The 26,404-nt window shown below is 33.7% G+C and overlaps 1 protein-coding gene across 1 annotated transcript; it reads left to right on the forward strand.

Annotated features, from left to right (window-relative positions):
* Positions 1-7,466: 7,466 nt before the first annotated feature.
* Positions 7,467-23,567, forward strand: LOC135846401 (CD109 antigen-like). The gene is made up of 28 exons (XM_065365479.1): positions 7,467-7,686; positions 8,947-9,096; positions 9,799-9,979; positions 10,066-10,347; positions 10,436-10,576; positions 10,654-10,842; positions 10,919-10,990; positions 11,074-11,298; positions 11,386-11,563; positions 11,647-11,822; positions 11,918-12,169; positions 12,262-12,411; positions 12,713-12,852; positions 12,937-13,031; positions 14,081-14,304; positions 14,395-14,571; positions 14,647-14,829; positions 14,914-15,150; positions 15,758-15,942; positions 16,036-16,138; positions 16,212-16,397; positions 19,064-19,250; positions 19,319-19,551; positions 20,846-21,007; positions 21,092-21,285; positions 21,361-21,535; positions 21,613-21,718; positions 21,792-23,567. Exons 2-28 carry the CDS (start codon positions 8,954-8,956, stop codon positions 21,962-21,964), a joined length of 4,749 nt encoding a protein of 1,582 aa, XP_065221551.1. The 5' UTR covers positions 7,467-7,686; positions 8,947-8,953; the 3' UTR covers positions 21,965-23,567.
* Positions 23,568-26,404: the final 2,837 nt, after the last annotated feature.

Consider the following 26,404-nt stretch of genomic DNA (forward strand, 5'->3'; position numbering starts at 1 on the left):
GTGTTCCTATCTGTAATTTTATTTCAATAAATTGAGATTATGAATTTGAATTTCATCTTGCCTTTTGTTGTTTACGGGTAAAATTAATTATAATACCTTTATGGTATGAGATGACAAATGCTAGGCTATTTTTAGTACTCGAAGGTCAACGCAACATATGCTCAAAAAATTAAAATTCCATAACAAGAGTTTTTTTGTAGGTACTTTCTTGCTGAAAAATATAAACTTTGAGCAATGTATTTGTACGTTTAATCGTTTACCTTTATGTACCTACGTAATTCGAAAAACTTGAAAAGCAATAATTTTTGATTCTCAAGACTCAAACAGATGAAGAATTGCATGGTAAATTTCCTTGGATATAATATACGTAGGGTTCCTTGGGTGGTATTTTTATACGGGTGAAAATTACTTTACGATTTTTTTTCTTCACTCCAACCTTTCAAGTTGCTGATTTTTACTATGTATGGAAAAATTTCCTGAAAAGTCACGCGCTGCTTTTTGAAATCACATCGTTGCAAAACACTGCCCAACTTTTAAAAAAAAAATCAAAAAATTTTACTTAACGAAAAAATTGTACATTTCTGTACCAGAATTCTTCTAAATATTTTTTTTCAAGTAATACCTACACCAGCTAAATCATTTCACTCAAACCTCAAAGTCGAATTTTGAACTGCTGTTTGTTGGAGACCGGTCAACTTTGAGAGTGGAAGAAATTTTGAATAATTTGTAGCTAAAATTGATGATTTTGAAATTTCAAAAAAAAATTGAGGTATGAAACTTGTTTTTAAAGACTACTTCCCAACTTGATCACACAGAATCTGCGATTCTCCGGTCCCAATCGATTTGAAATATCAAACATGTGACATGAATTAAATTTTCTGTTGCCGGAAATTATCACAACGATGAACGATTGTCTTCTGAACCGATTTGAAAACTCCTAGCAAACAGTGCATGGGCTTTTCTCCAGCAATATTTCTAATAGTTCTAGGATGCGTTGTGATCAACTTTGGTAACTAGAAATATAATTCTGTCATAAATTCAACATTTCGAAACAATTTTAGCAGATAAATCAAAAATTCGCGGAGACGAGACGAGTTGAAAAAAAAAAATTGTAATTTATCACGACAATTTTTACAACAAACAATTCAAAACTTCTTCTCCCTCCAAAGTTAACTGTCCACAAATCGATTGGCAATATTTTCGAGGTGATCTGGAGTCTCCAGCAGAAGCTGGTTTTGCTGCAGTAATTTTAAACAGCTTTAGAAGGCGTTCTGATCAACTTCGGTGACTGAAAATTCAATCGTGTAGTTCGACATTTCGAAGCGAGCAGGATAAGTACCTAAATCGCAGAATTTAAGATGATGGATTAAAATAAAGTTGTTTTTTTTTTTTTACAAAGTGAGAATATAAAACTTTAAAAAAAATTCCTAAATCTCAAAAAAATCTAGTTCAAGATTCAAGACATGAACGTGTGAATAGGTATGTAATATTCTGCATCTGAGATCAATTTATCCAAAAAATCAAACAAGTTCCAAAGATAAATGAAAACGTAGGTGAAAACTGAACGTTTTTCTGAGTAGGTAGTAATTTTACTCAACACTTTGCGGGCGCCCTCCTAAGAAATTTCACAGGATAAGCAATTGAAAACCCGAGTAGCTTAGGTATAGTAGCTGATTACCTACTTAGTAAAACTAAATCATCCATTTGGCCGACCCTAGCACTCCCTTTAAAATACATACCTATCTAGAATAACCAAATTATTAGCATCATTTTAATTGAGACTTGCTCCTTAGCTTCATACTTTTGTTGTATGTTATTTGTTTCAGAAACTGGATGTGGGCCTAATTACCAAAAGTTTGCAAAATGGAGACAACTGGTATTGATTTGGAAAACAAATATACGTACTTCCAACCAATTCCGAGATTAGAAGACATGGCTTGTCTCACAGTAGCTTTGAAAACGTGGGATTATTATTATTCTCATTGTCGTAAGATGCGCTGTGAATACAATAAGCTTGAAAAAGTCCACGAAATTATCCATAACATCGAGGTACCAAAGTGCATTGAAGAGAAAATTAAAACAGTTTCTGGAAAGATTAATGAAAAAATGAGTCACGACCGCTATGAAGATATTATTAAGATGTGTAATTGTGATGAATACAAACGAAGACCATTTTCTGATACCATTGATAGGTCTACACAGGATTCCGATGATTCGAAACAAAGAAGTTTTTTCCCTTATGGATTTGTTTGGGACAGCAATGGCAACATTAACGACAAAAAAACTGCAGAAAAAGCTCTATCATGTCCTCGAAGATTGAACGATAACGATTTGATGTTTACAATAATTGCCCAATACATGCTTAGAGAATTATATTGAGGATTTCCCGATATCTTCGTTGAGTGGAAAATTTCTAGAACATGTGGACAAAGGAAGCTTACGTGAACATCGAATGACTGACTACTGGATTAAATATAAACGAAAAAGTACTGATCCCAACACCATCAATTCTAATTTTTATTTCAACAGAGCTCATACTAGCCTATTTAATGGTTTAAAATCTGCAGATCAGAAGATTGACTGGCTTGTGTATGAACACTTTTGGAATTTTTTTGATCAAGAGGATCAACTGAAAATGGCGGGAAATTTCATTCAATATCTTTGGTACCAAAAATACCAGATGATTTTATTTTCAAAACTGACCCGGTATCAGCTCAAGCGTATATATTTGGAACAGCCGGTGATTATTATTTTGAACTTCTTTGCTGTAGGAGAAGAAGAGCTGGCAAAAGCTGCTTGGGAACGTGTCATGTCTGTGATTGGAGGCAAAAGATTTGAAGATTTATTCGGTATGATAAGATGCAATGAACAGCGGAGTCGAGACGATACTGTACAATTTTTGATATATTTATGGAACAGCGCAACAGATGACTTGGTTGAGTATATAGCGATTGAGAAAGAGTGCCATATTGCTGATGATGTGATTAGTTCTTCATCAATCTGTGAAAGTCCCTGCACGGTTGAATTCCTAAAAGCTGTTTTTTCCCGAACAACACCCGAAATTAGGCAGTACTTTTTCCGAAATATTTGGCTAGATTCATTATTGAAAGATTCTCACTCATTCGATTCATTGATTGAACATTGTTTAAGCTCAAGTGAACAGCAGGAAATCAAGGAAAGAATTCTCATTAATGAGATAGAGTACGAGTACAAAAGTAAAATTTTGACTCGTTTTAGCAATTTAGTATACTCGAATCTGGATGAATTTTACAAATACCTTATGTTTTTCACTACAAACCCCGATTTACAGAAGCGCTTGAAAATACGTTTGTTGCGATCCAGAATGCTCTACATCAAAGGAATTTGGAGAGCTGAAAATTGGACGAAGTTATTCAAATTTATAGACGAGCTGTATTCGAACCCAGAAGTAGCTAATCGAAAAAAAAGGAAGATAGTATTTTCATTTTGGCGCGAAAATGGTAATTACATGGACATTTATAGACCTAACGGGGACGAAAAGTTCACTGAGGTTGATAATCTTCTAACTCAGTGTCTTACTCCTGAAGAAATTAGAATTTCTAAAAAAGAAATAATTGACCATTTTCAGCAACTTTTTTACCGTCCATATTACGACTATCACTATATACCTAAATATTCTTTGAAAAGGATGAATATTCCAAGATTTGACAGCCCGTGATTATTATTTTGAACTTCTTTGCTGTAGGAGAAGAAGAGCTGGCAAAAGCTGCTTGGGAACGTGTCATGTCTGTGATTGGAGGCAAAAGATTTGAAGATTTATTCGGTATGATAAGATGCAATGAACAGAGAAGTCGAGACGATACTGTACAATTTTTGATATATTTATGGAACAGCGCAACAGATGACTTGGTTGAGTATATAGCGATTGAAAAAGATTGCAGTATTGCGGATGATGTGATTAGTTCTTCATCAATCTGTGAAAGTCCCTGCACGGTTGAATTCCTAAAAGCTGTTTTTTCTCGAACAACACCTGAAATTAGGCAGGACTTTTTCCAAAATATTTGGCTAGATTCATCATTGAATAATCCTCACAACGTGTTCGATTCATTAATTGAACATTGTTTAAGCTTAGCTGAACAGCAGGAAATCAAGGAAAGAATACTGATTTATGCGATAGAGTCAGACTATGAAAGTAGACTTTTGACTCATTTCAGTGATTTAGTATACTCGAATCTGGATGAATTTTATAAGTACCTTACGTTTTTCACTCCAAATCCTGATTTACAGAAGCGCTTAAAAATACATTTGTTGCGATTCGGAATGCTCTCCATCAAAGGAATTTGGAGAGCTGAAAATTGGACGAAGCTATTCAAATTTATAGACGAGCTGTATCCGAACCCAAAAGTAGCTAATCGAAAAAAAAGGAAGGTAGTATTGTCATTTTGGCGCGAAAATTGTGATTACATGGACTTATATAGACCTAACGGGGACGAAAAGTTCACTGAGATTGATAATCTTCTAACTCAGTGTCTTACTCCTGAAGAAATTAAAATTTCTAAAGCAAAAGTAATTGATGATTTTCAGAAACTTTTTTGCGGTCCAATTTACAACTATTACTATATACGTAAATATTCTTTGAAAAGGATGAATATTCCAAGATTTGTTTCTTGGTGTTATTGTGGCGATGAAGATAAGGTAGAGCGATTCAGAAGTACGTTCAGGATCCACGAAGCGTTTCATTCCCTCATGAGAGAAATAGTAGAACGATATATTAATGGAAGAGACGCTTGTTTATCATTTTCTTCATTAGAGGAACTTATACGTTGGAAATTTTCAACAAAAAGAAAAAAGATTAAAAAATTCAAGCGGCGAAATATACACTACATTATGAGAAGTGAGATGAAAGAAGATTCTCTTTGGAAAACAAATAGATATCCGTATGTGATTAAAAAAATTATTACATGGGCTTTTGATAGCGATAAATCAAAAATTCGAGAATTTAAGCAACTTTACCAGAGAGAAGATTTGATGAAAATAATTCATTGGTTACAATTGGAAGAAGAGACTACTGACTGTGCAGAGTATTATGGTCATACCAGCGATGGGTCTGAAGGTTAGGTATATTTCTTAGATTTTCTCAAACCATTAAATGTGATAGGTACTGTACCTTACTAATTATTTTAATGTACGTAACAGTAGATACGTGGCATTCATATCTGTAATTTTATATAAATCGAATTCCAAATCTCGCCTTGTTGTTTATGGGAAAAATTAACCATAGGTACCCTTAAAAAATCTATATGAACTGGGGACCGACATTATCTGAAAATGTGAAACAAATCTACCCATAGGTACGTTCAGTTCGGCGACCAAAAGAACTACACGTAGGTATTAAGCTTGGCGGGCAGGCAAAGAGGGAGCAGGTCAATTGAGCAGTTGAGCACATTCGATTACGAGTAATGAGTGAAAATCCCCATCTTTTTATTCCGATTTACTACCAGAATAGGTAGAAATGAAAAGAACATTGGTGTTAAATAAGTTGCCTAACCTTACGTGAGAATGGCACAACACATAGGCACAATAATTGATTAAATATAATGATCAGAAAACGGAAATATGATACCTATCGAAAGTCCAAACTATAGTTGGTAGGTAGATTTTACAAAATGACACAAGAAGGTAGGTATGAATGAAGAATGAACGACAGGCAAATCAAATTTTAAAATTAAATCGATTATCGAACCAAACTAACCAAACAGAGTACAGACAAACAAAATTATTTTCAATTTGATCACGAATCACGGAATCAGTAGAAGTTTTTATTTTATGACCAACGAATACCCAGCAAGACTGCAAGAGCAACAAATTTCATACACCAACAGGTGAGTACAAAAAACGACACTATTTTTTTTTTTTTTTTTTTTAATCGACCGCAATCCCAAAGGGTGCGGTTAGTTGTTAGTTTATTGGCATTTGGGACACAAACTTATTTCACCGGGAGCCGGGAGGTCTTAAATAAGCCTAAGTACGTCTTAATATACAATACCAATAACAGAAGACAATGATAAAAATTTTAAAAAAAGCTTATACATAAATCAAACCAGTTCAACACATCCAGTCATGAATGTCATGATATGAAAATGTCATGAAGTTTGTTTTTTTTACACGGATTTTGGCAGATTTTCGAGAATCTGGATTTTGGCAGATTTAAAATCCACGAGAATCTGTTAGGATAGTAGCTTTTGAAAATGGATTATTTTTGATGTTTTGAAAGTTTGCGGTGACGATCTAAACTAAAAGTGTTTAAAAAAGAGATTCAAAAAACGTCCAAAAACCAGATTTTCGAGAATCCGTGTAAAAAAAACATACTTATGATACATAGGACAATATACGATACGAATTCGTAGCAAGCATTCAAGCAAATTGAAATTCTACTCCAGTTGAAAAAACCAAAAAGATCCGCGCTAAAAAATAAAAGGCACAGGGATTAAAATTAGGATCGCCTTGCCAAACCAAACTGAAACTGACAAGACAAGGGATAAAAATCAGTGTTGCAAGAGTGGTGGTTTCAGCACTACTCTCACTCCTTACTCACTCCAAAGGAAATGTCAACACTCTTACTCCACTCCTACTCCCAGGCGCGGACTGGCCCTAGCGGGATACCGGGAGTTTCCCGGTGGGCCCCTCCAAAAAAATGAAAAAAATGGGCCCTTGGGGTAGACGATGGGCCCTCGCTAGGGAAAATTTAAGATAAAACATGCTAAGTTGGCCTTTTTCTGTTTTTTGAACCACTTTTTTCGAAAAATTTTCGCTCTCGCTTCGCTCGGGCAAAATCAAAACTCGTTTATCTGAGATTTCCCGGTGGGCCCCCTTTCGACCCAGTCCGCGCCTGCCTACTCCACTCCTTACTCCCATTGTTTTTCATTATTTTTCAGGAATTTTGACTCTACAGATATTGAGTGATTGATTATATCCATAAATTAAAGGTGTAAGATGGTAAAAGTATATCAATAATTGATAAAATAGTATCATTGATGATAATAATGAGAAAAACAGTAAAATAAACAACTAAAAAAATTGAAAATACTGAAAATACGTGAGTAACAGCAACATTTTGATGTAATTTAGTCACAAAATTAGGGAAAAACAGAGGAGTAAAGAGTTTTGATTTGACAACACTCCAACTCCACTCCTACTCCTTTCAAAAATTCTCACTCCTTGCACTCCTTACTCCTACTCTTACTCCACTCTTGCAACACTGATAAAAATAAAAATTTGGAATTTGGCGCGAACCAGTTGTCAGTACAAACAGTAATTCTCGTAATAACAAGAAAATTACAGGCACTCCAAAAGATTCGATGATTCGATTTCGATTCGTCGGATTCGTAATGACTGATTCATTCGTTCGCAAAGAAACACCGCCCCCTCCGGAAGTTACTGTACTGCATCTTTTGTATTTTGTGATAGTGATATGATTCATAAAACAGGTAGTTTGTTTACGTTTATTTTGAACCTGCGAATCCGAACCTCCAAAAATGCGGCTGATTATATGAAAAATTGCAGTAGAGAATGTGATTTAATTAGTGTTTAAATTTATTTTTGTTCTTCCGTCCATGAATCATATTTTGTACCATGCTACTCTCGTGTATTAATTGTAATCATAATCAAGTGTTTCAACTCCAATAGTGAAGAAATTTTAGCTGCAAAGTAAGTGTTTGGGCGTTAACCTACAGTTATTTTGTGTTTTCAGGCACCTAAAAACTTCATATTATCGATGATAAAGCACATATTTAGGTACGATTTCCTAAAGGTTTCATGTACTAAAGTATGAAAAATCATTTCGTATTAAAGGTCAGCCCATTCAATTCATGATTCATATCTTGAACGTGTACCGTGTAATTTCTATTATAAACTTCGTGAAGTAATTTTGATACAGTTGTCAGATCATAATTTTGCTTGAGCTACTAAATTTGAAAAAAAAAAATCATAGTTCTCTTTATGAGGTTTCGAGGAATAAAACTTATTCTCAGTAAAGTCAAAATAAACGTTATATTATTCAATGTACATAGTCCAGTATACTTTTTGAATAATAGAGCACGGTGTTCAATCATTTAATTATTTTCTTTCAAGTGTGTACGTATTCTTTGATTCGATGAAGTATTCTATTCCAGTTCTTCCAATTTTTGAGTGTTCAGCTCGGTAAGCTCAGTGAGTATAGGTATTCATCGCTGCATCTTACGCAGTGGGTAATAGAGAGTCACTTGTTGATTCTGTTGATCACGTACTTGGAAGGTATAAAATTAATAAAAATAAAAAATGCATCCCATCCCTACATTCTTTCACGATTCGTTCTTTCTATGAATACAAAATAATCAAATTCCAATTTGATCAAAGTGTTGGATTCAAAAAACAACACATTTCATGTAGATAAACTGGTAGAGGTAGGTACTAGGTAGCTGGGTACTTCGTACATAAATTAGTTATGATGTGAATATTGAATTTTGAATTTCAAATTCTTCTATCTCGAAAAATCGATACCATTATCAAAACACAAATTCAAGAGGAAATAGCCTTGCCTTTGCAAAATAATGAATATATGAATGAAAATGAATGAATGAATAGGGACGTATAGCGAAGTTCTATTTCTGGGGGGGGGGGGGGCAGAAATCACAAAATTTCAAACCAAACCATCAAAAAATTCCCAAGTATCAAAAAAGAAAATCAAATGTACTCGTTGATTGTAGTGCCTTGTATTTTTAAAATTTTCATCCCAAATTGCAATCAACCACTGGAATCTAAAATCAGTAAGCAAGGGCAAAAGTTTTTAAAATTTTCTCATCAATAAGGTTTCAAAAAAAAAAAAAAAAAAAAAAAAAAATAGAATTTCTAGTGCATAAAATTTTGACTATTATTTTATTTCATTTTATTTTTACCACATAATATATTATTTTGAAATTATTTTTGCAGATTGACAATGCGTTGGTTGTATGGTATTGTTTTGGTTTTCCACTTGGCTTTCGCTCAAAATCCATTTGCTGAATTTGGTAGACCTAATCAAGGAAGTCAATCGAGCGTTAACTCATCACCATGGACCAGCAACGTAATTTTGAACGAAGCGTAAGTCACATTAATTGAAATTGAGGTTACTCAAAAGCAGGATTCGTATGCTTAGTTTTTTTTTTCAAAACAAAGTACCTAGCTCACTTTAGTAATCAAAAGTTCAAAAAAGTAACTAAAAATTAACGAAAAAGAGATACAAGCAAAACTATTTTCAATGCTAGGAAAAAAACAAAAAAAGTCAGAACATTTGAATTAAAAATGTAAAAAAATTTATGAAACAATGAACATTTCAATTAAAATTTTGATAATGAAACTCGACTGAAACTTCGACAACTTTAGAAAAAAGAGAAATTTTTTTGACAAAATAATGAAATTTTTAATTTTTTTCAAATCCAAAAAAGTGAGACCATTTTGCTTTTTTATCACAATGAAGCAAATCTTTTCACTTTTCAGTCATTTTTGAAATGAAAAAGTGAGAATTTTTGCAACTTTTGGCAAAATATTCACAAAGTTTACTTCGTACTTTTTAGGCAAAAAAAGGAGATTTTTAGTCACTTTTAGTAAGTTTAGCTGAAAAATCGAGACTTTAGAATTTTTGGAAATTTTTAGCAAAAAGGTAGATTTTTGGGTAATTTTTGCAAAAAATCAAAAATTTTCAGCCCAAAAAGAATAAGATAAAATAAGAAATATTGTGTTTACTCGTAGAGTCAAAATAAATAGTAGGTACCTAACATAAGAAAATTTCATGTTTGCTTACAGGACGTTTTTTGTTGTCGCAAGTCGTGTGGTAAGACCTGCACAAGTTTACCGAGTCGCTGCTACTGTATACTCGATGAAACACCCTTTAACTATTCGTTCATCGATTCAAAGAAACGGCGTTGAAGTAGCCGCTGATTCTCGAGATGTGAAAAAGGGTATTTCAGAAGTGCTTTTGATGAGGGTTCGTTGATTACTTTCATATAATTTAAATTTTTTTAGAACCGTTTTGTATAATGATTGTTTTCAATTTAATTCTTCTTAATATAGATTCCAGCAACGAGTGTTAGTGGTAACTACAAATTGAAAGTTGAGGGTCTGTATTCCGGAATTCTAGGAGGTGCTGCTTTTGTGAATGAAACCAAGCTTATATTTTCTCAAAGATCCATGACTATTTATATTCAAACCGATAAACCGATTTATAAACAAAGTGAGACAGTAAAATTAAGAGCTATTCCTATTACCACTGAATTGAGAGCTTTCGATGGTATAATTGACGTGTATATGCTGGATCCCAAAAAACGTATCATGAAAAGATGGCTCTCAAGACAGGTAAAATATACGACTTCATTTTGTATCACCAAAGTCAGCCTTCGATTTCTTAAATCAGTATTCACAACTCGAATTTAATCTTTTGTAGTCAAATTTGGGAACTGTCAGCTTAGAATACGAGCTCTCAGATCAACCGGTGTTTGGAGAATGGACTATTAGAGTTTTGGCACAAGGTCAAGTTGAAGAGTCAACGTTCCTCGTTGAAGAATACTATCAGACGAGATTTGAAGTGAGTTCCATTCTATTTCATTTACCTACAATGTATAAAAAATTGAAACTATTGTAATTAATAATGTCATTCTGCAGGTAAATATTACCATGGCTCCGTTTATTTTTACCACTGACCAATTCCTAACGGGGACAGTGATGGCGAATTATACTGGCGGTGCTCCAGTGGTCGGAAATCTTACTTTGAAAGCTTCTGTTAGGCCATTCAAGACTTCAAATATATATATTAAAGATTTTACTCCCATCTCTGAAAAACATTTCTATTTCGTAAGTACTTTGTTCGCTAATTTTTCATTTCTGTAAAGCTTGGACGATTTTCTAAAGGCGTGTTCATTTTATGCAGGATGAATCGTATCCATTTTGGTATCCTCAACAAAAACGCGATAACTTACAGAGAATTCCTCATTTAACATGGGTACGTGATTAAAATTGAAATTATACCTCGCGTGCGAGATTTTCAACTGATATTTCTATTGAAAAACGTACCTATAATTTCAGTTTCGAGGAACGTATCAATTTCAATATCCTGTTCAAGATCTGGTTCGAGACATTCCTAATTTAGACGAATACGAGGTCGTTATTACCGCTACAGTAGGTGAACGATTTTTGGATGAAATCGTCGAAGGATACTCTGTTACTCGATTCTTTAATTCTTCGGTTAAAGTGTTCTTCTTGGGATCGGAGCAACAGGTGTTTAAACCTACATCTCCGTTCTCAGTTTATGTAAGTTCTTATAGAACTTTGATTTGATAAAATAAAATAAGTAAATGAAAAGATTTTGAAAATTCGTCAATATATCTGATTTTCCAGTTGGGAGTATCTTTTCATGATGGTTCTCCATTACCTCTATATCGATTGATGGACAGCAGACTCGAATTAGCGGCAGAAGTTATAATGAAAAGTTCTGGTCGTAATTCTATCGATATCCCAGTTGGCAAGCCAGAAAATGGTATTTGGACACTAAAAATTGATTTACGAAGTCAGCTCGGTGAGTATGGTTAAAAAATATAATACACAGTACTTACATTAAATTGTTTCCAAGTTTTTTCAATCACTGTCATTTATTCGCAGGTTTAGCAAACACCCAACAAGGAAGTGAAGTTTTGAAGGATGTAGATAGTATTCATATAACAGCTACGTTTAGAGATATAGCTAGCGAACGTAGTTATACAGAATTATATCTTCAAGCGTACTACTCTCCTACAGATCATTTTATCAAAGTGTCAACGAGTACTACCGATGCTAGAGTGAGTTGGTTGCGCTGCTTCGAAATGTTCGAGGGTTTCATAATTGGAAAAAAATTCTCTAGTTGTATGTACTTATTTGAAATAATTTTGTTCAGGTTGGAGAATACATCATGTTCCATGTTCATAGTAATTTCCAAATGGAAGTGTTCGATTACGTGTTACTTTCAAAAGGTATAATTCTGTTAGCTGCTCAAGAAACGACCTCTTCTAGTGTTTACACATTCGCGGTCACTTTATCGGCAGAAATGGCACCTTCTGCCACCATCGTGGTTTATCACGTTGGAAAATTCGGAGATATCATTGCGGATAGTTTGACATTCCCAGTGAATGGAATTTCGCGTAATAATGTTAGTAAAATTTAGAAATATTTTTCATTGACATTGACATTAGTACTCGTCGGTATTAGCGCAGCATAACGTTCCATATTTTTCATTTGCAGTTCACGGTTTTCATCAATAATCGTAAAGCTAGAACCGGCGAAATTGTGGAAGTTGCTGTTTATGGCGAACCAGGTGCTTACGTCGGCCTTTCCGGTCTCGATAGACCTTTTTACAGTTTACAACTCGGAAACGAACTAACATATGCTAGAGTAAGTAATTAAAATTTGTCTACTGCAATCGAGCTGAAATTTGGCTCACTGAAAGAGCATGTCACCCAGACCTAAGAAGAAAATTTTCTGCTGCGAAAATGATTTTTCGAAAATGGTGGAAATAGCTCATTGGTTTGTAAATTTTCTTTTAAAAAAAGAGCAAACATACCTATAGATGGAAATCTGAAACTCACTCTATGTACTAAATTTCAGCTCGATCGCAGTTGACGAGTTGTAAAGGTCCCCATCCCTTGTTGGAAATAAAATCCGTGAATTTAATTTAATTTTTATTTTATTAAAGGTATTATCGAAAATGAATTTATACGATCACGAAGGAAACAGTTCATTTTTGCATACGTGGTTATCGCACTCTGGAGATCCCGATGATATTGTTCATCTACCTTCGTCATCGCATGGAATTGATGCAAATCAGACTTTTACGTATGTAATATTTCTACTTTTTTTAAATTTTATTTCTGCATCGTGTACTTATTCACAAAATGTTTAATCGTTAAAATATTGCAGGTTTGCCGGACTTATAGTTTTTACTGATGTAGTTGTTCCAAGAAAGACGCAATATCGAAATTACACAATGGGATATACAAATACCTATCGAAATGGTAACTTGTTTTTTTTTTGCATTTATTCGACTTCGTGAGATAATTTTGATTCATATTTTCGTTTTCTATTTTATAAAATTCAAACGATATTCTAACAATTTTTGCAATTCATAGAAATGATTAGTATGCCATTGAAGGTCTCGCTTAATCGGAGGTTACCAATAAAATTTTTACTTGCGAGGGAACCTCACGAGTGTGTAGTAACCAATTTGACCCGATTTTTTTTTAGTAAGAGGAGTAGTCTACCACAAAATTTATAGCTGCTCAATCGCAGAACTACCGAGTCCCACAGGGGTCCAAAGGTCTCAAAATTTCAATTGTTTTAGACAATTCCGCCAAAAAAAATGAAAGAATGTTCCAAAAAAAATAAAATAGTGATTCTCACGCCATATCAAGTGTAAAAAAGTCATCAAGTCCATAAAATATTTTTTGCTGGGCTCAAAATTTTCGAAAAATTTCTCAAAAATGGTCGAAAAATGCGACTGGACAGCTACAATTTTGGGAGTCGAAACTCCACTTTGGACTTGAATAGAGGATTCCCAAAGTTGTAGCTGCCCAATCGCATATTTCGATCATTTTTAGGAAATTTTTCAAAAATTTTGGGCCCTAAAATACTCTTTTTAATACGCAGACTCGAAATCGCACAAAAGATTCAGGGAATTCAGCTTCTGACTAGAATCGACGATTCCTGAAGTTGCAGCTGCCTAATCGCATTTTTTGACCATTTCTGGGAAATTTTTTGGAATTTTTAACCCTCAAAAAATATTATGTGGACCCTATGACTTTTTTACGCTTAATACGCCGTGAGGATCTCTATTTTACTTTTTCAGCACATTCTTACATATTTTTTTTGACGGAATCATCCAAAAAATAGCAATTTTGAGACCTTTGGATCCATATAGGACCCATAAATTTTGTGGTAGACTGCCCTGGTTCAAACTTGCTACTTTTGGAATCTCTTATTGAATTCTGATTAGTCGAAATTTTAGCTTATACTATTCTAGATTGAAGATAGATAGATAGATGATGGATTTTTTTTTCTCTTTCAGCTCCAACTTATAATATGACTGAATTGAACCTGTTCCGAAAAATGCGTTATAACCGAATTCAAAGACATTACGAAAATGTTTGGTTATGGAGGGATATAAATATCGGTCCCCATGGTCGATACATCTTCGAAATTCCAGTACCTCATAAACCCGCTCACTGGATGATCACAGCATTCAGTGTGAGTCAGTCGTTTGGCTTTGGAATGATACAAAAACCTATTGAAGTACGTATTCGATCGTAAAAAAAATAATCAACTTTTGTGTTACAAAGTACATACGAGTAAGAAGTTTTTTGATTTTTTCCCTCCTTGTAGTACATGGGCATTTTACCGTTTTTCATCAACGTTGAAATGCCTACGAGAAGCAGGCAAGGTGAACAAGTCGGTGTAAGAGTCACTGTCTTTAATTACATGAAGAACGCCATAGAAGCTGTGGTACTTCTAGAAGGCTCAGATTCTTATAAATTCGTACATGTTGAAGAAGAAGGAATAGTAAGATAAATTTTACTTAGTGAAACGTTTCATCGTGTAAATTTATTTATACTCGTACGTTCATCTTTCAATTAGGTGAGTTCATATTCTCCGCGAACCTCATTCGGTGAACATCAATTTTTCGTGTACATCAAAGCGCAAGATGCTGTCATTGTGTATTTACCTATAGTTCCGGTTAAATTGGGAGATATAGAAGTCTCAGTACGTGCTACAACTTTAATTGCCAGTGATAGAGTTTCTCGTATTTTACACGTCGAGGTAATTTATTTGTTTAAAAACTCAACTTAAAACATTCCTACGAGCTTATAGAATTTCAAATTGCCACCTTTCGTTTGCTTTTAGGCTGATGGTTTGCCGCAATACAGACACGAGTCAGTTTTGTTAGATCTTACGAATCGTGCATATATATTCCAATACATGCATGTGAATGTCACCGAAACTCCTATTATACCTTACGATATCGATCGTTATTATATTTATGGATCAAATAAAGCTAGCATTTCCGTAGTAGGAGATGTAGTTGGACCTATTTTCCCAACGATGCCCGTAAATGCCACTTCCTTGCTCAGTTTACCGATGGTAAGTATTGAATAGAATGCATTTTGTATTTGTGACGCGACCAGCGATACCATACCATATGTCGGCAAAAAATTTTTTCGTTTTATTGTGGTTTCTGGTAGTGTTTTTCTTCCTCTTTTCAATGGTGCAAACAGATTTTCAAAATATTAAAATCTGACAAATTTGCAAAATTTCAAAGTTGCGTATTTTTTGAAATTCAAAAACCAAAATTCTGAGAAAAACGTTTCTGAAAGTTTGGGTTATTTTTGTAACATTTTTAAAAACCAGTGAACAGTATTTTTTTTTTTTTTTGATTTTCTTCATCTTTTAATGGTTTTACATCATAATATTTTTTTTTTTTTTGACATTTTTTTATGAAAAGCACTTTTGTAAAACCGGTTTTTCACCACTAAAACGACGTGTTTGAGATCGGTGGGTACACCCATTCCAAAGTATAGGCTTCATAGTATATGAATCGACAAAAAATTTTTTTTTGATATTTTCTGACTTTTTCCATGAAAACGCGATTATCTCAAAAAAAAGTTTTCCGACTTATGGTATGGTATCGCTGGTCGCGTCACATTTTTTCATTTGCCTGTAATAAAAATATTTTTTCATTTTTACATAGGATGGCGCCGAACAAACCGTTTTTGGATTTGCGGTCATGATGTACACAACTATTTACATGAGATTAATCAACGCCCGAAATCGGACTCAAGAAAAATACTCGTTCCATCATATGAATATTCAATATCAACGTTTGATCTCTTTTATGAATGACGACGGCTCTTTCAGTTTATTTCGTAGTGACTGGTTAGCTATTTTATTATTTTTTGTTTGAATTTCCAATTGTTTGTCTTGATTCGATGCTTATGATAATTGTGAATGTGCGATGTGTTTTCTCAGGGATATATCGCCAAAAAGCGTATGGTTGACTGCCCATTGCATTCGGATACTTCAAGATGCGAGGTTTTCCGAGTGGGAAAATTATTTATTCATAGATCCGGAAGTAAGCTGGAAATATTTTTCAAAAAGAACACAGTACTGGAATTATTGTTATGACAACTATAATTTTATTACAGATCATCACGAAATCGTTGAGTTGGCTGTTACTCCATCAAACGGAAGAAGGTGCTTTCTATGACGTTTCATGGATACCGGATCGAAAAGCAAATATATCCGCGCACTTACCCAGTGATTATAAACATCGTAATATTTCATTAACAGCTCAAGTCCTAATCGCTCTAACAACTGTAAAAGATGTTGGGGTTGGTATTTCAATAATCGATCATTTGATCATTACGACGTATAATGTACTGGGCTGCATTATTTATAGTTCAGTGGCAAACTGTAAGTGAGCGGCAAATCATGATAAAGCTATGAAATTTGGTATGATGAACGAGGACACCAAAAGTAAATTTTTGAGCGGGTTCAACCCCCATTTTTCAAAATGGGGCTATCGGCGCGATATTGGTATCAATTCCATATGATTGAACCCCGCTGAGTTCGAAAATACCATTACTTTCAAAATCTGAGGAAGAGGCATGCATCAAATTTGAGATTTTCTGAGTGAAGTTTTTGCATTTTTCTCAAAAATACCCCAAAATTACAGTTTTTCAACCCTAGACGACACGCTGACCTTCCATCGGCGTTTATATGGTCATTTTCGGATTCTACAGGTCAATTACAACGCGAATCGACCATCAATACTTTCGCATACCTCCACCGCGAGTACACAGAGGGGTCAAAAGGGGTTAAAAATTGGCAGTTTTTCGGCATTTTCAGACAAAAATCACGGTTTTTGAACTGTGCACCGGGTACAATTGGCGGAAGAAGGTTCTAATGGTGATTTTCGAATTCTACAGATCAAATACTATGGAATAAGGCTCAGAGGCACTTTTTACACCCCTCCTGGAAGATAGAAGAGGGGGTCAAATTTTACTCTCATCTTGCTCATGTTGAATTAATTTTAGAAATAATGTAATTAATATAAGTATACATTTGCTTACCATCGTGATAATAATGTTTGTATCGATGTTTTTCGTACCGCCGAACCCAAATTTTCAATTGTTTTTTCGATTCCAGCCATGGAAGGGGGGGCACCATATGAGGGGTGGGTCCATTTTTCACGAAAAATCGACATGTATATCAAAATGTAGGTTTTTCAGGGCGCTGATTTCAAAAATGCTATCGATTTTTCATTTTGGCGCAACCCAAGGGGATGATACTGCGTTCAAGGGGTAGGGGATGAAATTTTTCACAAAAAATCGACTTGTATATCAAAATGTAGGTTTTCGAAGACCCTGATTTCAAAAATGCTATTGATTTTTTATTGGTTCCGAGCCAAAGAAGATTCTGAACAACCACCTTCAAAAACTTACTATAAAAATCTACCCATGAATAAAAGTTTTGACTGGTGAAGTTGACCCATTTGACCACTATTATTACTCGTACGTATCCGTTGAAAAAGTTGAAAAACCCCCTTCACTCCATGAAATAAACTCATCCCAAAAAAATCAAAATTCTGAGTGAATTGAAAAAATAAACGAATTTTTATTTTTTGCTATGAGTGTGATTTTTATCAACTTATTCACGGAATACGTAGAAATAGAGGTCAAATCGGTCAACTTCACTAGGCAAGACTTTTTTTCATGTTTCAAATCAAAAAATCGCATTTTCCACAAACTTTCAATTTTTTTAAATCGACTTACGACATAATGCCATCCCAATTTTATAATATGTTCGTTCTTGAAAACCTACATTTTGATATACAAGTCGATTTTTTGTGAAAAATTTCATCACCCACCCTTTGAATGCAGTATCATCCCCTTGGTTTGGACCCAAATGAAAAATCGATAGAATTTTTGAAATCAGGGTCTTCGAAAACCTACATTTTGATATACAAGTCGATTTTTTGTGAAAAATTTCATCCCCTACCCCTTGAACGCAGTATCATCCCCTTGGGTTGCGCCAAAATGAAAAATCGATAGCATTTTTGAAATCAGCGCCCTGAAAAACCTACATTTTGATATACATGTCGATTTTTCGTGAAAAATGGACCCACCCCTCATATGGTGCCCCCCCTTCCATGGCTGGAATCGAAAAAACAATTGAAAATTTGGGTTCGGCGGTACGAAAAACATCGATACAAACATTATTATCACGATGGTAAGCAAATGTATACTTATATTAATTACATTATTTCTAAAATTAATTCAACATGAGCAAGATGAGAGTAAAATTTGACCCCCTCTTCTATCTTCCAGGAGGGGTGTAAAAAGTGCCTCTGAGCCTTATTCCATAGTATTTGATCTGTAGAATTCGAAAATCACCATTAGAACCTTCTTCCGCCAATTGTACCCGGTGCACAGTTCAAAAACCGTGATTTTTGTCTGAAAATGCCGAAAAACTGCCAATTTTTAACCCCTTTTGACCCCTCTGTGTACTCGCGGTGGAGGTATGCGAAAGTATTGATGGTCGATTCGCGTTGTAATTGACCTGTAGAATCCGAAAATGACCATATAAACGCCGATGGAAGGTCAGCGTGTCGTCTAGGGTTGAAAAACTGTAATTTTGGGGTATTTTTGAGAAAAATGCAAAAACTTCACTCAGAAAATCTCAAATTTGATGCATGCCTCTTCCTCAGATTTTGAAAGTAATGGTATTTTCGAACTCAGCGGGGTTCAATCATATGGAATTGATACCAATATCGCGCCGATAGCCCCATTTTGAAAAATGGGGGTTGAACCCACCCCCCAAATCACCCTCTTTCCCTTCCTATGGGACTTGGCGATGGGCTCCCGGGCTCAAAAATTTACTTTTGGTGTCCTCGTTCATCATACCAAATTTCATAGCTTTATCATGATTTGCCGTTTATTGCTTAAAAAATACATTTTGCCACTGAACTATTATGGCGCTAACTATTTATTTTTAGTCTTTGGGAGGCCAAGTAAGCAATGCTCAGTTAAAAGCGATCCAATGGTTGGAACAAAACGCCAAAATAATCGACTTACGAGGCGATTCTTACGAAGTTGCTGTGGTAGCATACGCACTGATGTTAGCTAAAGCAGCGTCTGCTGGCATAGCCTTTGATACATTGAATAGAAGAATGCGAGAGGAAGGTAAATAAATTTCGTTGGCGCTTTCAAAATTAATCTCGTATGCGTTTAAAACACTTTTTTATGTGCAGGAGGATTTATATATTGGGGAAGAGATGCTGTTCCGTTGCCTCCAAATAAACTGGAAAATCAAAAATCATATTTGTTACCCCGATTGCCGTATAAGTACGATTCGATGAATATCGAAGCTACTGCTTATGCTTTATTGGTTTACGTGCAGCGGCAACAGGAAGGTATCATGGAAGGAATTGTTAAATGGCTGAATACGCAAAGATTAACTGATGGCGGTTGGGCTTCGACACAGGTAAATTCTGGTTAAAAAAAGCGTAGGAAGATGAGTATGGTGAAAATAGGGACGGATTCGGTTCTCGGCGAAACAGGGAGAAGACTTGAGTCCTATGAATAATAGACTTACTTCGTAGAATAAACCTGTTGAAACGATGTAAAAACTGTCAAAAAAGCATTAAAATCCCTGAAAATTACCTTCAACAGAAGTAACAGAACTTGAGAAATTTCAGAAACATTTTCGCAAAATGCGCGTAAAAATTTCTTAAAATGCATTAAAATTATCTCAAAAAAAAAAAACATTAGAATCACTGAAAATTATTGAAAACTGGTCGAAACGCATGAAAAAGCCAAAAATAGCAGAAAAAAAACTTTTGGATGAAAATTTTCAGAAATTCTTGCTTTTTAGTCCCCAAAAAATTTTCTATAAAAAAAATCAGTGTTTTATAAAAATTACCAAAAAATTTTAAAAATTTTCTCAACTTTGCAAAAAAAATCTGTTTTTATTAAAATTTTTAGCAAGTTCATTTTTGGTCGAAATTTGTAGTCAGCCTTGCTTTTTTATCGCAAAAATCTGTTTTTTTATTGTCGAAATCACAAAAAAAAAGAATTTTTTATCATCAAAGTTGCCAGAAAGTCATATTTTTTGTCAAAATCGCAGAAAGCATCACTTTTTGACCACAATTTCTACAAAATCTTACATTTTTGTTGCAAAAAATCTGCGTGTTTCGTCAAAGTTTGCAAAATAAAATCACTTTTTTATCAAAATTTTCAAAAAACGCTTTCTTTTTCGTCAAAATTGTGACAAAGCCTACTTTTTTGGAAGTAGATACTGGATACAAAACTAAACTTTCGCCTAAATAGCCAGAAAAAGCCTGTTCTTTTATCTAAATTGCTAGAGAGTGATGTTTTTGGCCAAAATTTCCAAAAAAAAAAAACGTTTTTAGTTAAAATTATCCCAGCAAATTTTATATTTTTTGTTGCAAAAAATGTTTTTTTCTTACTAAAAAAAATCACCTCTTTGCTAAAATTTTGAGAAATCTTACTTTTTTAGTTTTTTGTACAAAAAGCTGTACTTACGTACATATGTGTAGGACTGATTTTTGTCTAAAATTGCTAAAAATAAAAAAAATTCTTTTATTAAAATTGTCATTTTTTTGTCATTTTGCCATGTTAGACTCCTCTTCTTTATAGTCAAACTCAAATTTTCCAGGAAATCTTGCTTTTTTGTCGCAAAAATTTTTTAATTTGGCTTAATTGCAAACTATAAAATTCTACTCATTGTCAGATGATCTAATTAATATATTTTTTAGGATACTGCTGTTGCTATCAAAGCCTTGATGGAGTATACAAATCGTCAACGAACCAGAGATGTATCTGGATTGTCAGTAAAAGTTGAAGCTACCGCATTAGGAGGTCATCCGAGATGGATTTACGTCAACAACAAGAATCTTGCAACTCTTCAGAAGATGGATGTACGATATTTTTTTTCCATCAGTGAATAATAATTTGTATACATTTGTTTGAAGATTTTGATAATTTTTTGATTCTTGTTTCAGATTCCGCATGCTTGGGGTACCGTTAAAGTCGAAGGGAGAGGAGCTGGTTACGCAATTCTTCAAATGCACGTCCAATATAACGTAGATATCGCCAAATTTCAAACACAGCCACCGGTTCAGGCATTTTCACTTGTTCCAAAAGCTCACTTCCACGGTAGAAATCAATCTCACATTATGTATTACAGTTGTCAGAGGTAATTTCGTTTATTTCGATCGATTAACGAAGTTTGAGAAAGGAATTCTGTATGCAAAAAAATTTAATGTTTCAGGTGGACTTATCTAAACGAATCTCTCAGGTCTGGTATGGCAGTTCTTGATGTCACTATTCCAACGGGGTATATTATACAACAACAAAATCTCGATAGATACGTGCGCTCTGGAAATATTCCGAATTTGAAAAGAGCTCGATTTTTAGAGCAAAAAGTTTTATTCTATTTCGATTACGTAAGGATTTGGTGTATCGAAATACAGTCCCAATTGGCCTTACAGTTTTTACATAATACTTATTTTTTATTTAACAGTTGGACGATTCCGAAACTTGTATACGATTCACTATTGAGAGATGGTTACCAGTTGCCAACATGTCTAGATATTTACCTATTCGAGTTTACGATTATTACGCACCAGGTTAGCAAATTTTAATGAATATTAATTATTAAAAATTAATTGCGAATTTATCTCCACTCGTTGAATTTTTCAGAACGTTTCAACGAGACTATATTCGATGCCACACCTACTTACTTGCTGAGTATTTGTGAAGTATGTGGCAGCAGCCAGTGCCCATATTGCCCTATTTATAATACGGCTGTGGTGTTCAAAGCTACAATTTTATTCAGTATTTTATTCACATTCGTTGTGAGGTATTTAAGGTAACATAACATGTGATATGTTGGTTCAAGTTGATTTCTCTTAGGTTAGGTTTTTATACGTTTTTAGCAATTTTTTATGTTTATTTTTTTTGTGCAATCAAGAAGTTCGACTTTTTGAGAAATGGAGTCGGTAAAGATTCGTATGAATTGTGTGTTCGGGAAGGTGGAGGGGGTTCTATGAACGCGCTGAAATTATTTTACTGATTTGGAGTAAAATTTCTCACTCGGAATTTTAAAGTGATATTAATTTGATTGAATTTTCAATTTTTTTTTTGATACCTTGTAAAAGTAGGTATATTTCTAGTCCACTCGGATATAGATCTGCAAATATTTTATCACTTGTGATGTCAAGCACAACCATTTTTATGCGTCACTTTTTTTTCTTTTTTGTAATTTTGTTGTTAGCTATATGACATTTTGAAAAAACTGTAATTTAATTTTTTGTTTGTAACTGCATTGAGAACAATTGTACATTTTTAGTAATTTTTTATTGATTTTTTTTTCACCAAATTTCATTTTTTTAAATAATTTTTTATTTTTTTGTACTGATTGTGAGATGATATTTTTACGATGTATGTACTGTACTGTAAGTACCGTCGATTACGATCGAATCTCATTAATTTTACTACGCGTATAATTTTCAAAGTTTTTATCTCGAACAAACTGAAATTGTTTTAATTCTAATTTTCTCATTTTTTTTTAGTTTTAAGCGGATATTATTTATTTATATCGAACCTAATGTTGTGTAGTGCCCAGCAGTCTTCCATTTGAATTGTTGACTGTGATTTGATATAGTTTGAAGTAACTAAGCCGTCCATTTTGGTGCACTTTATATATTTCAACTTTCATTGTTAATCATGGGTATTGAGTTGTACAGTATTTCAAAAAAAAAAAATTCTCATTTTTCTATTGTAATGTTAGTAAACCGAAACGTGCCTTGTAAATTGTAAAACATGATGTTACCTATTGGAAAAAATTCTGTTTTCAATTCCTTCCATAATCCTAGAACATCAATACGTAAAATATAACTGTTTGACGAAAGTTCTCTTCCTGAATTTGAAAGTAATTTCGCTGACTCTCGCACTTATTTGGTATTATTATTTTCATAGTATGTATAAATTAATAATGATGAAATTCAAATTCGTATTATTTCACGCAAACACTTTGAAAGACTGTTCTTGTATTATTATAAATCGAGCTGTGCGTTACGTTTTAATGTTATTTTTATTATCAGAAGTGCGTCCGGGTCATAATTTTCAATTGTTTATTATGCGATTATTTTAAGAACACATTTTTTTGAGAAAAATGTATCGTGGTGTTCATATGAGAATGAATTAAAATATTCCATTGTAAGCAAACGTATTTTATTATTGATCGATATGATTGGGGGCAATTATTTTAAAAGTAAATTTTCATGAAATTTTGTGTTTTTTTTCAACGGATTAAAATTTTTTCAGCGTTTTTTATATCATTGTAATTATTTTTTTTAATTGATGTTTTTTTAAAAAAATTTATCACTAATTAATGTCATTTACTTTTTTTTAAAAGTGAGACTGGGGAATTGAAGGGGTAAAGAATTTCAAAAAAAGTTTACATAATACTTCAAACTTCTTGTTTATTTTTTTATTTTTATTTACAGTATTTTTTTTAATTCTGTGGTTTGGAGAAGCAGTGACAGTTACTTAAAAGAATTCATAGGTACCTGAAAAAAAAAAACTTCAAAGAAATAACCAAAAAGTAACCAAGAAAATATTACAAGACGTGAGCATATTCGTAGAAAAAAACACACAAAAAAACCTGAACATTTCAATTGAAACTACTCGTAGACTGAAACTTTGACAATTTTAGCTTTCTTGGCCCAAACGATGACATTTTTTCCAAATTTTCTTTCAAAAAAGTTCGCAACTTTCTGATAATAAAGCAGGACTTTTTGACCATTTTTTTTGGAAACTTCTCACAAAAAATCAAGACGGGAAATTAGCAAAATGCAGAGCTTTTTTGAAAATTTTTAACAAAAGGAGGCGTTTTAGGAATTATTATTGAAAAAATATGATATGTACCTACTTTGTTGGAATTTTTTACAAAAAATAGCAACAATTTTCAGAAATGTTTGGCAAAAAAGTGAAACTTCATACCTATTTTTGTAATCTTTGAGAAAAATGCGAGACTTTTTTCAATTTTTTGGTAAAGAGGCAAGACCTCTTGACATTTTTTTTTTTTTTTTTTTTTTTGACAAAAAAAGATAATTTTTAAAAAATTGTGACTTTTTGGAATTTTTTGCGAAAAACGACAATTTTTAGTCAGAAACGAGTCTATTTCATAATTTTGACAAAATGTGACATTTTTTACTGTTCTTTGTAGAATGCAAGACTGACAATTTTAGCAAAAGGCAGGGCTAGTGTAACCTGTTTGGAAAGAGTAAAAAAGTGCATTCTTTCGCAAATCATAAATTCATCACCTTAATCACAAAACATAACCTAGCCGTTAGCGAATTCCATATAAACCTCCTTACGAAGGGTGTAATAATCTAGTAATTAAAAACACCCAAAAAAATTCACTTTAGGTCTCATTAGCATTTTTTTTTTCAAGATGTATGAAAGAATTAAATTTTTGAAAATTTGAAAACTCGTGAAAAAAGAAAAGCAACTTTGGTAACCAAAGCGTTGAAAGAGTAACCAAAACTTACTTTTAGTATAAAAATTAAATTCTAAAGTTGAGTAGCTTCTGCCACACGATCTAATATCAAAGCACCTACTCACAGAGCAGAAATTTCAAAAAAGAAAATGGATATCAGCTACTTGGGACAGAGGTGAGAGCAAAAAAAAGCAAAATAATTTTTACAAGTGTAAATAATGGGCCACTGTTTCAGCTAAGAGCTAAGAACAATATCTCGATGCAATCGTTTGTTATTTTATTTTTTATTTTTTGAGACTTGAGGATCAAAAATTATTATTTTTGTGTTTTTGAATGTGCGTTTATGAAATTTTAATTTTTTCACAAATTTGGCCGTGAAAGTGAAGGTCTGAACACAGCAAAAAAACCACGAAAAAAAGTGTTTTATACGTTTTCAATTTTTTTGAACATTTTGAGAAAATTTCCCAGAAAGTTCTCTCCACATACGCAACTATGTACTTATAGCGATTATTTTCTGTGAAGATTTCAAAAATGTTGAACCATCCCTTCCAAACTTGAGAGATATAAAATATTGAATTTTGAGGACATATGGCTACGCCTGCAAACCTCAACTCCGGTTGAGGTAGACTTAAAAAAATTGTTGAGATGATTTTGCATCAAAACTAATTTTTTAGGTGAGTTGAGTTTTGTCAAATTTGGAGATGATGCCGATTTCACCATCATTCTCAACTGTAAATAGGCTACCTTAAACGAGAGTTGCTTGATTAGTGGGATTTTTGCATGTGTAATCAGTAATCATCGATTTTCTAGGAATTATTCGATGAGTACCTAGACTTACCAGGTAGAAACTTATATTCATTCATCCACAATCTTATTACCTAGGTAGGAGGTACCTGAACAGAACAGTGCAATGAGTAGTTACCTCTAATCCAATAGCTGCGAATCGTCTTCCAGTGTTTTTACGAGATGATGCAACTTTAGGGGATTTTTCGTCTCAACCAGGAGAAAATCTTCGAGAGGTATGAATGAGATTATGGTGCCCGAAAGGCCAAATCGTCGATTGAAATTCAATTTAGCTAGGTATTCAAAAGCAATGAATTTGATGATGTTGAATAAAAATCTTATAAAGTTTGGTCGTTTAGGTTGAAAGCATTTGTGTATCATGGGAATTATTGGGAAGCAGGTTAGTGCCATTGATGAGAATCATGCACCTAAAATGAACCCGAAGTCTAAGCTGAGGCTGAGGATGAGGAAGCTGAATATACGAACAACGACCAACGATCAAGTCACGATGAAAACATCTGCTACAGTCTGAAAAAAGAATAGAACAGCGAAGTAAAAGCACCTATCGAAAGATATGATATTATGACCTTGACACTGAGAGTACCGAGATCATGAGTAATACGTATAGGTAGCCTGCGTACGAGTACATTTCACATCTACATTGTATAGATAGGTATTAATGTATAAGTATAAGCCGCGGTAGCGATAATTCGGATGTAAAAATTATGCCTGAGCAGAATAATTACGCACGTTTGACGTTGGTATCATATCGAAAAGTACAATGTGCAAATTAGCGTAAAAAAATTTCGACGAATAATTAATTTGATCGTTACTTCTCTGTTGAAACTTGAAATATAAAAATCTGCGAACAACCACGTGCCCCATTGTTCTCTATTTTTTGTCTTAGTTGGTAACATTGATTACGTTGAGCTTTAAAAAAACGAAAGCTCACGTGGTCTCGGTGGAAAGGGAAAGTTGAGTTGGTGAATAAGCAATACGTGTACGTGAACTCGCGCCTAGTTTAGTA

This window comes from Planococcus citri, chromosome 5 (genome assembly GCF_950023065.1).
Source record: "Planococcus citri chromosome 5, ihPlaCitr1.1, whole genome shotgun sequence".
Taxonomy (NCBI): domain Eukaryota; kingdom Metazoa; phylum Arthropoda; class Insecta; order Hemiptera; family Pseudococcidae; genus Planococcus; species Planococcus citri.